Here is a 14,376-nt window from a genome sequence, read left to right on the forward strand (position 1 = left end):
ACCCTCCTGTCTTGGCAATTGGAGGTGGTATGAATATGGTTCCCAGGGTTCTGGAATACTCTGGCATGAATCCCTCACTGTGATGAGACAGATCACCAAGAGAGGCTTGCGGGACACTGTGAGTGGGGTGAGGTGGCATTTAGCTGGGTGGTATGGCTGTCAATGGGACAGATTTTTTGTTAGCTCCTGTAAATGGAAGATGCATCAATGAATGGACCACGTGGCAAGAGATTCTTGAGGGACGTGAGTGAGGAGTACAATCCCATGTCTTACACCACTTTGGAAAGACTGAGGTCACTCCTAATGTGATCTTGTTTTCACTTACACTGGAAGATGAGATGCAAGCACCCATCCCCACCTTACACCTGCAACAGTTTAAACAGAACCCTGCTTTCCAGTTCCTCAAATATTCTGATGATTTCTCTCTGACACTATATGCACCTGAGGGATTTCAAGAGATTCACATTGTTATTTTCTCTTCCCTTTAGTTAGCTCTTAGGAAGCCAGTTTTGGTAACTCATACTTTCCTTCAAAAATAAACCTGTCATCCAGATTTTCTCACTGCTTTACTCATGGACTTCAGCAAACAATTTCCAATTTGGAAACCCAAAGATGGGATAAATTGTCCCTCCTCTGCCACAGCTGTACCCACATGACTTACTGAATGTTGCTACCTGCCGGGTCGGCTCTCAGGAGCATCCCAGTCCTGGAGGAGACACTCGTGGGACACCCATGCCTTCATCCTGGACCTGGACTAGCCCTGGGACCTGCCACGACTCTTTCTCCCTGGAGGGACAGCACAGCCTTCCCCACCTTCCTCTGGCAAGTCTCTTTCCTGGGTGGCTGTGCCGCATCAGCAAGGGCCTGGGCTGCTGGGAACCAGGATTGATCCTCAGCTTCTGGCTGTCCTGAGACGGCCTTCCTGGCAGAGTCCGGCCTGCCGAGTGTCTGAGTGACACTTGTAGCCATCAGGAAGGAGGGGATAACTCAGAAGTGACAAGCGATTCATCTGGTCCTTGCTTACATGGTGTTACCTGGGGATGAAGCTCGAAATGCCGGGTGGTCACCCCGTAGCTGTTGGTTCTCAGGCGGGTTCTCCGATTGAGCCAGACCAGTGTCTGTTGGACACCCACACGGGGAGCATTTCCGGATTATACTTGGTGAAGCTGTGTCCATGCACATCCACAGAACGTTAGTTTGGTGGCATTGCCCGCAGGACCCCCAACTCACACCTTTCTTAGTCCTCATCTTTCCAACTTCCCAACAGGAAAGGTTCACACCTCAATGACAGAACCACCGCACAAGACTGTGGAAAAGACCCTAGTCACCCCAGGGGCTACATGCTTCATGGGCTCGGGCCCAGCTACCACTTTAGGAAAAGCCAGTCAAATTACACCAGAGTGTGTAAACTGGTGATTGTCCAAGACCATGGACCTGAGTACCTCACAGGCCCAGAGGTCACCCCGGGCAGCAAGGAACACTCTGGGGTCATTCCTGGTCAGGATGATGGTCTGTTATCCTGGAAAACCAGAGCTCACCTGGGATCCATCAGGTCCAGCCTGGAAGGAGTGGCCACGATGGACCTGACAGAAAGGCTGGGGGCATCTAGGGAATTTCTGCCCTCAGAGAGAATTGCATGCGGAAGTGCAGGGATGCTGAAAATCCTAGTTCACAGGGAGCACCAGGTTCGTGGAGGGAGACCCAGCTGTGGCGCTAAAAGCTGCCTCCCCAATCTTTCCCCTTGGAGAAAAATAAGCAGAAAGTGGGAATCAGAGTCAAGGACCCGAATCCCAGGAGGACCAAGCCCAGGTCAAAGGTGAACAGGGAGACCCTAGAGGGCCCAGAGAGGGAGAGTCCTGCCCGCCCTTAGTCCATTTGCACAGGACCTTCCTCTAGCCTCGCCCTCTCCACGCGCACATTTTGAGGTTTTACAGGATTTTCCCCACTTACAGTGGATGCAATTCCAGGGGCTGAATCAGAAAAAAGTTCCTCATTTGGGCAAGAGGAACTGGGAAAATGTTCCCTCGTCCTCCAAGTGCAGCAAGGCAGCCACGGTCCTGGGCAGGAATTGTGCTAGGCACAGGCCAGGGCCAGCTTTTTGGCTATTGAGGAAGGTTAGGTCTGAGCTAACATCTGCAGCCAATCCTCCTATTTTTGCCGAGGAAGACTGACCCTGAGCTAACATCCGTGCCCATCTTCCTCTACTTTATATGCGGGACACCTGCCACAGCGTGGCTGGACAAGGGATGCTTAGGTCTGCACTCGGGATCTGTACCAGCATACCTCAGGCGGCCAAAGGGGACCTTGGGAACTGAACCGCTGCACCACTGGGCTGGCCCGAAGCAAGTGCTACTTTTAAAGACACTCCCGTTTCTGTGGCTGTTGTTCTGCCAGAGAAAGTCCCTCCAATGTCTCAGCCCCGGGAGATCGGAGGGGCCACTTCTGCTCCAGGACCAGGTGAACCACACTGCAATGATCCTGTCCTCTGAGTGAGGGGGACACAGGACTGTCCTTCAGCAGCCAGGGGCGGCACTGGCACTTCTCCCTTCACCACATGCCCTGAGCGGAGGACTCTGCGAGGTTTCTGAATTCAAGGAGGAATGTGAGATTCTGGATCTCATTTTCATGAGCACAGAGAGTGAAAGAACCACATGTCCACTCCCAGGCTGAGAAAAAAACAGAAATTTAATAGAATACCCAAACTTAGCATTTATCATTGACAACAAAAACATGGCCCCTCCAAAGAGGGAAATAGGCGCTGGGGAAAATGTGTGAGGGAGATGGGGGGATCGTCCACTCCCTTGTTGCCTTCAGGGACCCCAGGAAATGGATCACAAAGTTTTCATTCACATCAGCCTCTGAGAGGTGGCCCCATGCACCTGAGTGTCCCCGCTGTGTCCCTGCTGTAGTTCAGCTGGTCTCAGGAGCATCATCTGCCACCACCACTGGGTTCTTTTTTGGGGGCCTGGTGTCTGGATAGAGAGAGGAATTTCCTAGGGGGCCTCCCCCAGAAACACAGCATACTCTCCCCCCTCCCCGCACCCACTGTACCCTGTGCCCCAGCCCCGGTGCTGAGTGCTTAGTCAGCCAACAGCACCCCATGTCTCTGACACAGGGGCTGATATTTAGTGTCACCCACTTCACAGAGAAACAAACCAGTCCCAGAAATGCGAGGGGAATCACCCGTGACAGGACTGCTCAGCGGTGGAGCTGGGGCCCCAGCACCACAGCTGTCCGACTCCCCTGGCCCAGACTTGGCCTGAATCTGTACTGAGCCCCTGGATTCAGCCACTGCCAGTCCAGACACTCACTCAGCCCTGGGCGGGAAGATGAGTGGCTCTTCCTGTCTGTGAAGAAGAGTCGAATCTTTCTGGTCCACTGGTATCGTGGCTCCAGCTGACAGGACAGGCTGTAGCTACAGGACAGAGTGGAGTTGTTGGCTCCCAGGAGCCACACCTGAGCTGTGCCTCCCAGAGCCTCCCAGCAGCTGGAGTCCCAGGGCCCCAGGGGTCGCCATGCAGCCAGATCTGAGGCTGACCATGGAGCCACGGCCATGGACACTGGAGCTGGTCTGCAGAGAGAGTCTGCCCTGCCTCACCCAACTCCTGCCCCGCCTCACCTCGCCTCCTCGCTCAGGGGCTCCACGGCCTGGAACCAGGCACCAAAATGCTCATCGGGCTGCACGGTGTACAGATTTGCAGCCTTCTGGACCATCTCGATGTCCTTGATGAATTTGAATTCCTGGGACAGAGGAAGGACAGGATGGAGACATGGCCTGGGTGGGGGACCCTGCAGGGCTCTTGGAGGGGGTGAGGAGGGGGACAAGGAGCCAGTGTGGGGCCTTTGCCAACTTGGGAACTCTCCTTCCCTGCAATTCCAGTCAGGACGTGCCTGTTCTCACAGTTGGCCTGAAATAGATCCTCTACCAGGAAGGGGTCATTGATGCCAGCCCTTCCCCCACCCGCCAACACCATAGGATCCCAAGCTCTGTATATCAAACTCTGCAAATAAATGTCCGACCCCAGGGATCGAGCTAGAGGGCTTGTTATGAAAGGGGAGCTCTCTGATTCCCACACACCCACACTCACCACAGTGAGGCCGCAGCTCCTTACCTCATTCCGACAGCTGAGCACATTGCCCTGGAAGGCAGACAGCCGAAGTCCATCAGAAACAGCCCCCTTAGCCCAGAACTAGCCCCCATCCCACCTCTTCCAGTGTTGCACTGCTGCCAGTGGGCAGGCCCTTCCAGAGACCAGTCTTGGACCTGGGCCAGGCTCTGGGCTCCAGACCTGGGGGCAGAGGAGCTGAGACATTGTAATCTAACCCTCTCTGATGACACGTGGGGAGACTGAGGCCTCAGGCAGGAAGGGACAGCTCAGCCAATGATGTGCTTCCTGACTGGGAGGGGCCCGACTTCTCTTCCCTCATGGGCAGGGCCAGAGGGAGAGGCTGAGTCCAGCTCAGACACCACCTCCTGCGCCCACACAGCCAGGCAGCTCTGAGCCTCAGCAGCCCTGGGAGCCTGGATGGCGGCCTAGGCAGAGCCTCCCATCACTCGTTGCTGAGATGGGCCTGATGCCCTGGCTTCCACAGGAGGCTGGGAGGCTCTGCAGAGGACCTTTCCAAGTGTGAGAGCTCAGGGCTCAGGCAGGACTCTCTCCTCCCAAACCCTCAGGAGCCTGATCCCAGGGCCCCACCTCCAGGCTCACTCACCTCCACATAATAATCCGTCTCATCATGCAGCAGCTCCAGGTAACTGAAGATCATCTCGAGGGAGGGGATGACACCCTGCTCCATCAAGGTGGGGATGGTGATGAGTTCCAGCACTCAGGTGCCCCCATGAACCCTCCCCTGAAACCCCTTACCCCAGCCACCTGCCCACCCCAGGCTCCCATGTACAGTAGCCTAGGACCCTCAGGAGCCCCCACCACACACAATGCCCTCCTCCCCTCCCCTCCAGGAACACCAAACTCCCCCAGTCACGTCCCAGGGCTGGCTGTGGGCCAATCCCAGGGGGTGTGGCCCCTGCCCCTCCCCACCCCAAAACCATCCTGCTCGCAGCCCTTCCAGGCCTCCTCCTGCTCACTGCCAGTGCAGGCACTTCAGGCTCGGCAGCCACAGCAGATGCGCTGGAGGAGGAAGGACCCTCTCGTGGGGCAGGCCTCTAGCTGGGAGGGGGAGCACCCTTTCCTCTGACTCCTGGGCACCTCTCCCCCAGGCACCCTCACCTGCTGCCGCTGCCTCTCCCGGGCTCTATGGCGGCCCCTCTGTGCAGTGGCCAACACGGTGGTCGCCTCCTGTCAGTGCCGAGGACAGGGTCAGAGAGGCCCTGCTCCCTTCCACATGTCCCTCAAGGCCCCTGACCTCAGACCCTGGCCATCTGACTCCAGTCCCCTGCTGCCTATGCTGTTCCCACCTCCAGGGTGCTCTGATTCTAGACCAGTCCTGGCTCCAGGACTCACTGTTGTGTGACCTTGGGCCTGCCCAGGCCTCCCTGAGACTCTTTCCTCATCAGGAAAGAGTGGGGAGAACTCCACCTGCCTCCAGGGCTCTCCTGAGGACTCCCTGTCATCTGACTGTCATCACTGCTCTCCCCTCAGCTCTCGAGGAGGAGCCAGCACAAATCTCCTCCCATTCCTGTCCTCCCTTGGATGGTATCACCCCACCGTGAGGCCTGCACCATGTCATCTCCCTCCATTTCCCAGAGGAGGAGACCGAGGCCCACAGAGGGGCAGAGACTTGCTCAAGGACCCACTGAGGAGAGGTCACTCTCCCTCCCAGCCAGAGCCCCTGTCCCCGCTGCCTTCACCCCTCGCCCTGCCCCACCACTGACCACGGTCCTGACCTCTGCACTCCCAGAGTGTGTCCCAACAATAGCCAAACTGAGACATGGAGGGAGAGGGCAGAGGGTGTTGGGGGAGCCATGTGGCATCTCCTTCCTGCCCCACCCACAGGGGTCTCTGAACCCCAGGATGGCCTTACCATAGCCTCACTTCCTAGGATGCCCTCAGGATGTTCCCGGCCCCCTCGCAGACCCCTCCTCCCAGATCTCCAGCCCCAGGTTACCTTCAGGAACAGTCTCTTGCTCACGTGCTGCTGTCCCCTGCACCACTTCTTAAAGGTGTAGGATCTCTCCCTGGGGGAGTGGGGAAAGAAAGAAAGAAAGATTATGGGATGGTTGAAGGGCAAATCCGTTTGTTTGAGATCCCAGAAGACCCAAACAGCCTGGGGCCTGGATGAGGGATTTCACTGGGTTGCTCTGAGCCCTGAGGTCCCCATTGGACTGGGGAGGGGCCTCTCCTGTTGTCACCTGGGGCCTCCATTCCCATATCTACCACACAGATCTGTTTTGAACACTCTTGGTTTCAGTTGGATGGAGATTTCTGTTGCTGCAAAGGAAACACTTGAGAATCTCCAACTGGGCTCAAGTCAGGATCTGATATTGAAGGAAATGAGTTCCTGGGCAGAACCGCTGGCCTAAGGGCCCTGAGAGGCTCAGAGACCCAGGAACCGGATCAGTCCATGTCCCAGGCATTCACTGTCTCCCAGGTGGTCTCAGCTGACTGCGGGGGCCATGGCGACCCAATGCTGGGTGCAGGGTCCACATCCCCCTCGTGGTGCTTGGATGGAGGGCAGCCTACCCACCTGGACACTTGTCCCCAGGTGTGTTTGAGACGCTTAATGGCAGGGCTCTGCAGAGCAGAAAAGATCGTGTGGAAGGATGCGAAATTTCTGAGGCCTAGGCACCCCTAGGGAAGGGAAGAGATTGAGCTGTGAGTGGGGGCTGGAGCTCTCCAGCTCTGGATTCTGTCCCCTCATGGACTTCTCCTGTCCTGGATGAGACAGATGCCCAGGAAACCCAGGGAGGGCACACCTGGGACCTGAGGAGTAACACTGCCAGGCGCAAGGATTTTTAGCTGAACACAAGGAAGGAGCACAGGAAGGAAGTGAGCTTGCCACCACCAGGACCTCAAGTCAAGGTCAGTGTGGCCCTGGCAGGAGTGTCTAGGGCCAGTGCAGGGACTCAGACCACAGACTTCAATATCGACAGCTGAGAAATAAGAGGCAATTCCCATGACTCCAGACAGGGCCTCCATGGGCCTCCCATGACTTACTTCAGCCACATGAATCCACAGCTCTACCATCCTGGCCCTGTCCTGCGCTGTCATGCCCAGGGCCCCGAGGCACGTAGCGATGACACTGTTGGCCAAGGTGTTCGTGTGTGCCACAGTGTCACGGATGGTGGGTGCCAGGAATTTGCGGTCCCTGCGGTCTCGCTGGGACCAGATGGAGCCCAGGCAGTGGGCAGGCACCAATTTCTTGAACAGCTCCTGGGGAAGATTCAGAGTGTTGCCAGCACTGCCTCACCCCAGCTTGGCATCCATGATCCTCCACAGTCCCAGGCGGGTTGAGGACAGAGCAGGAGCTCAGGAAGCAGAGGATGTGATCTCTGAGGTGTGTGGGATTCCCTGGGTTTTGTCTGTGTCCACTGAAGGTGTCAGCACAAGATGACCGGGACACAGTGCTGTGCAGAAGGGAGGGCATTTGCTCCCAGCCCCATCTCACTTCCTCCAAGCTCCAGAAAACAGCCCTCACCGGCCCACCCCAAGGGACATCTTCCACCCATCGCAGTCCCCCTCGGGTCCCACTCCCCATTCCCATGCACATTCCCCCGAGGCAGGGAGAAGCACCGGCTTTATGTGATTGTCTCTGCTGGAGTCAGTACACATCACATGCCTGATGTGTGCTGAGGATTTGAAGGCCCCCTGGGCACACGCGTGATCGGCCCAAGGACCTGGCAGCACTTCAGTGAGCTCCCTCCTGCACCAAAAGGCCAGACCCTGCCCAACTTCCTCTCTGTTCCACCTCATTCATCGGCACAGCCACCCCGTGCAGCAGGTCCCCTTAGTGTCCGGCTCTGCTGTGCACGTGAGGACAGCGAGTGCTTGGGGTTAAGAAAGTGCCCAAGTCGCAGTGTTGGTAACGGGGGAGCAGGAATGTGAACCCAGATCATCAGATTTTGGATCAGGGAATGGCAGGTGTGGGGCAGCTCACGGCACAGGAAGGCAGGGCCCCCCTGCCCTGCAAGCCCCACTGCTCACCGCCTCCATCCTTGTCAGCTGCTCTGCCACCAGCCGGGGAGGGAAGTCCAAGATGTTCGGCTTCTCCTCCCGCAGCTGGTTTTCGGTGGTCACAGCCCAGGGTCCAGTGGGCTCTAGTTCAGGAGCCGGCACTGGGGCTGAAGCTAATGGTGCCCCTTCCTCCAGCCCTGTAGGGTCCGATGCAGGTGACGCTGGCTCCAGCTCTGCCATGGGTGGTGGGGCTGGAGCTGGAGATGGCTCTAGCCCAGGGGCTGGTTCTGGCTCTGGCTCTGGCTCTGGATGTGGCAGGAGCTTTGGAGCTGGCTCTGCAGCAGGATAAGGAGAAAGTTTCACCCACACACCTGACAGTTTCTGTGCCTTTCCAAAGACAGGAAGGACTCCACTGCCTTTAAGGGAACTCTAGCCCATGAACCTCAACACAGACAGTCTTCTCAGACTCCAGTCCCCTCACCTTTCTGTTTGGCCTCAATGGCCTTCAGGTGCTCCAGGTGTCCTGGAAGAAGGTAGGCATGGCCCTCCACATGTGAGCCACCAAAGCTGACGTGCAGAGTGGCCAGCTGCAGGGTCCAGCATGGAAACTGTAGGGGCTCCCTGCAATCCTGCCCTTGGCCCAGCCAGGTTCCCAGCAGGAAATAGATAGCACTGCAGGGAGGCAGATGGGCCAGAGAGTCAGTGGCCCAGCCTTTCCTTAAACACTGCCCGCCCAAGGCACTCTTGTTAGCATCTGGGCCCCTGTGCCATCCCCTCCCCCTCCAGAGGAGGTGCCCATCCCAGCCCTGAGCCCTGGCTGGCTGTCCTGGCTGTGGCAGGCCTGCTCATCCAGCAGGCCGAACACAGAGTCTGTGAGAGTCTCTTGTTCCCACCGACACTCTCCTCCCCAAGGGTCTGGACACAGCCCACCCCAGCCCTCCATGCAAGTGGACCACTGGAATGAAGACTCCAGCAGATCTGTGAGCAGCTGGCTCACACACCTCCTACTATGGACCTGGTGGTGGCGCTCACAAGGGGTGGATGTGGAGAAAGGGAGGCAGAAGGAGCTGGGACTCTGCTGGGATTGGGTCTCTAGGAGGCAACTCAGCCCAGCCTCCCTTCCAGTTCTCAGGGGGCCTGGGACCCATGCATAGCTCTCTTTGAGTCCAGTCCTGCTGGAGTGGAAGCCACCAGAACTCAGCCCTCCCATGGGAATCACAAGATGGGTGAGATGCAGGGTTCTCCCAGGCCTGACCCGGCCGCAGCCTCCATCCTCTCCCCGCACCCTGTTTGCTAGAGACAGGAGGCCCTCCGTCTGCACCCAAAGACCACTCACTTTGGAAGGTGGTGCTGTCTTCCAGCATCCCGCACACAATGGGCCAAGCTGCCTCCATGTGTCCCAAAGGGGATGAGGGCATTGCCCGGGATGGAGGGTAGATGGGACCTAGGAATGATGTCAAGACTCTCAGATTAGAGAGGAGGCCCAGGGAGGCTGTCTGCTTCATTTATTGAGTGACACTTAGTGTGTCCAGATGCCCTGCACACAGTACGTCCTTCATAGACATTGTTAAATGAACTCCAACCAGAACCACCCCAGGTGTCTGAGTGGGCCTGTGGCCCCTCTGTGGCCCTAGAGATCCCTAAGTGGCTACACCAAGGACAAGCACCAGGACCAGCTGGATGGCATCTCAAACTCCTTGACAGGGTGCTCTCCAGGTGCTTTTCCAAACTCAAAAAGCCACAAGCCAGTGAAGGGAGAGGAAGACTACTTTCCGTGGGGGACAGAGAAATAATCACCACCAGCAACCACAGCACGGCCCACCACCCTCTCTGCAGAGCCGGGCACCAGGGCAGCACCTGGAGGGCTGATCCCATTCATCCCTGGGAGAAGCCTAGCAAGTTCATCCTCTGCCACTCCACATTTCGGAGGAGCCAACTCAGGCTCAGAGAGATGCGGTGACATTCCCAAGACAAGACACACAGCTGGCAGTGGGCAGAGTCACCACTGTGCTGAGGAGGAGGCGGGCAGTCACCTGGGAAACAGCTGGTCCAGCACCTGGTGGGCTGTGCTGGAGCCTGAGTAGCTGCAGAGGGAGGTGGTGACACTGCAGAGGACTCTGCTGGGGAAGGCTGGCAGCACAGTCTCTGAGAGCCTCTGCATCACACCTGCCTGGAGGGCACGCATCCTGCAGGCCTCAGTGACAGACAGAGTGGACTCATCTTCACTCTGGGTGGGACGAGGAGGACACAGGGTCAGGGCCACCACTGCAAACCACCAGGATTATCAAGGTCTGCAGCTGACCCAGGAACTCCTAGCCCCTCCCACACATCTGCAACAGGAGACACATGAGCTCCCACACTCAGCAAGGTTCTGGGCTTTGAAAGTACAATCTGACTTTGGGTGTGTTCAAGGATTCCACACTGAGCTCCCTCGAGGCCATTTGCTCGCTGAGGGACAACAGAGCTCCGTCTGTGCAGAGCACCAGCCCAGTGAATCCTCAACAGACACCCCCTCTCCACAGAGGAGAACAGAGGCTTAGGCATGCCAAGTGGCTTCTCTAGGTCCTGTGGGTCAGAGCTGAGAACCGCCCAAAGTGAGGGCTGAGGGCCAGCCCCTCTAACTGCCTGAGGCTTCAGTGGGCCCCGACCTGGAGGGAAACGTTATGCAGCCACCCCACCCCTCCCAGGTCTGGAAACAGTGTACAAGGCAGTGACACACTCTGAGAATCCCTTTGGCTTCCAAAACACGCTGATGGTTATTTCTCTTACATTAAAGGGAGTTTGGAGACCCTCGTTGTCGAGGTTCCATTTTCCAAAAAAGGCAAAATTCAAAGATACTCAGGGCCTATTGGGAAGTGACAACGACAACAACGTTTTCTCTAATCTTCCTAGGGAAATGCAAAGACTGCCCTCCTACCCTCCTATGCAGCTGGTGGGGAGGAGCGGAAGTCCAGATTCCTTTGGGACTGTGGGACACTCATGGGGGACAGCCCTGGTAGGGTCCCAGGAGAACGGCAGTTTGAGGTTGGATTCTGGGCATGCCCTGGTCATCTCAGGGTCCTGGGTGCGAAGACCCCTCCGTGCCCACTCTCACCTCAGAGCATCCCTGGTTATTGATGACGGTGCGGTGCAGCTGGTCCCTGTCCAGGGAGATGGAGTACCCGAAGCCATCAGTCAGCTCTTCGACCACCTCCTGTGTGCTGCTCTGCAAAGACAGTGCCCGAGAGCCGGGCCGGGAGGTTTCAGGGGCCTGCCTCGGCTTGGCCACGGGAGGAAACCCCAGTACAGATCAGGTACCCAGCAGCGTCTGCATAGACCTCCAGCCAAGGAGGGAATGAGATGACACCTGGATGGCTCGGGACTCACCTATGGGTAGAGGAGTTTGGTCCCCAGCACCCACTCTCCCATCATGTTAGCCACCACCTAGGCTGGGAACACGACGCACTGTCAGGCTTCCAAAACCGAGCAAACGGCTCCTGCCCAGGTTGGGTCCCCACTCCGCCCCGCCGTCCCTCACTCCATTCCCCCCCTAACACACAAGGAGGCTCAAAGGGGTGTGCGGGTGGCACCCAGTTGTGGCCTAACCCTGTTGGCCTGCCCTGTGTTACCTGAGGGCTCCTCCTGACAAATGGACAGAGGCGGTGCAGTTAGGGCCAAGCCAGTGTCTATAGTGACTGAAAAGTCTCTTTTTCTTGGCTTTCCTGAAGCCACAGCCTCCACAACTCGGGAGACAACAGGAAAACATGCTGTTCTCTTGAACGTCTCCACTCAAGTGAGCTCCGTAGGACACTATGTCTAGAATGTGGGTGCCTGGAGACCAGTGTGCTAAGTTCTGTTGGGGTCTGTCTCCAAGGAAGTGAGGTCACTACCTCTGGGTTCCCTTACCTTGGCCCCTTCTTCAATCACACCCACTGAAAACCCCTCTGGGATCTTGGCTGCTCACCCTCCTTGCCCATGTCACCTCCAGAACTGTACACAAATAGCCAGCACAGATCCCAACACAGGACCTTGTGATGAAAGCAGGGTTCAAGCTTGAGGACATGCAGCTGAGTTCAGACCTCTTTTTTCCTACAAGCTCTGTGTCCTGGAAATGCCATCATGCCTCCCAGGGGCTCCTCAATCACCCAACCTGCACGATGGGGACAATGCCAGAAATATCTCCCTCGGGACATCCTCAGGTGTAGAACAGACAATAGCGACAACACCTGTGGTCTGGTTACCATGTGTCTGATGCACACACTTAGAGATGAATGAATGACAAGAAGGGGTGGGATGTAGTGTGGAGTAGCCCTCAAAACAGGCCTGGGTTCCAGCTCTGCACCTTTAAGAGGTGGAAATTAGGGGAAATTCAGATATTTCCATTCACTGGCATGAAACCTTGCATGGTCTCCTGTTTGACTTAGAATCAGACCCAAGTGCCTCGTGTCGGCCTATGTGGTGGGCAGCCTCCACCACGGCTCCCAGTGCTCACTGTCTTCTGCTGTGCGCATCCTTGTGGAACACACAGTGGTCAGGAACTGGCTTCTGAACAGAATGCAGCCAAGGTGATGGGATGGCACGCAACCCAGGGTTAAGAACAAAAAGCCTGGCCCTTCCTTCTTACTCATTTTCTTCAGCCCCCTCCCTCCTTCCCTCCTCATGTTTCCATCTCTCTCTCTCCCTGTATCATATATCTCTGGAACTAGGGGAGCAAGTGTGCATGTTTTCAGTTGCCCTATGTAGAGGCTCTATAGGAGAGAACGGAGGGAATGATCGGCCAAGGACAGGCAGGAGAACCTGAGTTTGAATTTGGATTCTGGGCCGGCCCTGGTCATCTCAGGGTTCTGGGTGGGAAGACCCCTCTGTGCCCACTCTCACCTCAGAGCAGCCCTGGTCACTACTGTTGGCGGGGTGGAGCTGCGCCCGGTCCAGGGAGATGGAGTACCCGAAGCCATCTGCCAGCTCTTCAACCGCCTCCTGCATGCATCTCTGCAAAGACAGTGCCCGAGAGCTGGGCAGGGAGGTCTCAGGGGCCTGCCTCGACTTGGCCACAGGAGGAAACCCTGGCACAGATCATGTACACAGCAGCATCTACGTAGACCTCCAGCCAGGGGGGGAATGAGATGACACCCAGAGGGCTCAGGACTAACTTATGGGCAGAGGAGCTTGGTCCCCAGCACTCACTCTCCCATCCTGCTAGCCACCACCTAGGCTGGGAACATGACACACTGCCAGGGTTCTAAGGCCAAATAAATGTCTCATGCTCACGGTGGGTCCCCGCTCCGCAGCGCTGTCCCTCACTCCACTCCCCCCCGACACACAAGGAGGCTCAAAGTGGTGTGTGGGTGGCATCCAATTGTGGCCTAACCCAGTTGGCTTTCCCTGTATTACCAGAGTGCTCCTCCTGCCAGTTGGACAGAGGCGGTGCAGGTGAGGGCCAAGCCAGTGTCTATAGTGACTGAAAAGTCTCTTTTTCTTGGCTTTCCTGAAGCCGGAGCCTCCACAACTCGGGAGACAACAGGAGAACATCCTCTTGTCTTCAGTGTCGCCACTCAAGTGGGCTCAATAGGATGCTATGTCTAGAATGTGGGCGCCTGGAGACCAGTGTGCTAAGTTCTGTTGGGGTCTGTCTCCAAGGAAGTGAGGTCACTTCCTCAAGTTTCCCTTACCTGGGCCCCTTCCTTCAATCAACCCACCGAAAACCTCTCTGGGATCTTGGCTGCAATGTAGGACTGCAACCTCTTGCCACTTGAGAAGTAGTGGTTCAACTCTATGATGATGTTGGTCTTACTTTCTAAGTGTGTGTGTGTGTGTGTGTGTGTGTATGAGACTGTTTTCTGCATCTTGCCACGTGGGTCAGATTGACTTCTTTCCTTGGAAAAATTGTCCCTAACCACTTTCTCTGGGCTTTATTTTCATGTCTTGAACAGTGCTGTCCAACAGTAGAATTTCACACTCTATCTTATGAAATTTAAACATTTTTAAAATACTCACATTTACAAAAGTAAAAATAAACAAGTTAAACTAATTTTAATAGTATATTTAAACCCATTATAACCAAGATATTACCGTTTGTCCAGGCAATCTATATAAAAATTAATAGTGAGATAGTTCACATTTTTTTTTTAATTGGGATCAACAAATCCATTTACATAGTCTCCGTTTGTAAGTTGAAACTTTTTACATATGCGGTTTCTGTGTCCCCCACTCAGAACCTGGGCTGACTTGTTAGAGAGGAAATAAAGCAGAACAGGCATAAGTAACGATCACGGTCAATCCAGCTCAGCACGAACACTCACCACTGACAAAAAGGCTGTCCCTGACC

The 14,376-nt window shown here is 56.1% G+C and overlaps 1 protein-coding gene across 3 annotated transcripts; it reads right to left on the reverse strand.

Moving 5' to 3' along the window:
• Nucleotides 1-2,667: 2,667 nt before the first annotated feature.
• Nucleotides 2,668-13,716, reverse strand: LOC138917999 (ral guanine nucleotide dissociation stimulator-like). Of its 3 annotated transcripts, XM_070237128.1 has the most exons (16): nt 13,443-13,716; nt 12,930-13,040; nt 11,167-11,277; nt 10,106-10,299; nt 9,409-9,516; nt 8,554-8,744; nt 8,103-8,407; nt 7,116-7,331; nt 6,646-6,692; nt 6,067-6,136; nt 5,229-5,297; nt 4,714-4,788; nt 4,113-4,139; nt 3,620-3,741; nt 3,312-3,415; nt 2,668-2,972 (listed from the first exon to the last, which is right to left on the reverse strand). In XM_070237128.1, the coding sequence occupies exons 1-16, from the start codon at nt 13,578-13,580 to the stop codon at nt 2,911-2,913; spliced, it is 1,950 nt and encodes a 649-aa protein (XP_070093229.1). In that variant the 5' UTR covers nt 13,581-13,716; the 3' UTR covers nt 2,668-2,910. The 3 variants fall into 3 exon arrangements, with proteins under 3 accessions (XP_070093229.1, XP_070093230.1, XP_070093231.1); XM_070237129.1 differs by lacking the exons at nt 12,930-13,040; nt 13,443-13,716 and adding an exon at nt 11,681-11,846 and having other exon boundaries at nt 6,646-6,749; XM_070237130.1 differs by lacking the exons at nt 12,930-13,040; nt 13,443-13,716 and adding an exon at nt 11,439-11,500.
• Between the last annotated feature and the right edge of the window lie 660 nt (nt 13,717-14,376).

The sequence above is a fragment of the Equus caballus genome, chromosome 16 (assembly GCF_041296265.1).
Source record: "Equus caballus isolate H_3958 breed thoroughbred chromosome 16, TB-T2T, whole genome shotgun sequence".
Taxonomy (NCBI): Eukaryota; Metazoa; Chordata; class Mammalia; order Perissodactyla; family Equidae; genus Equus; species Equus caballus.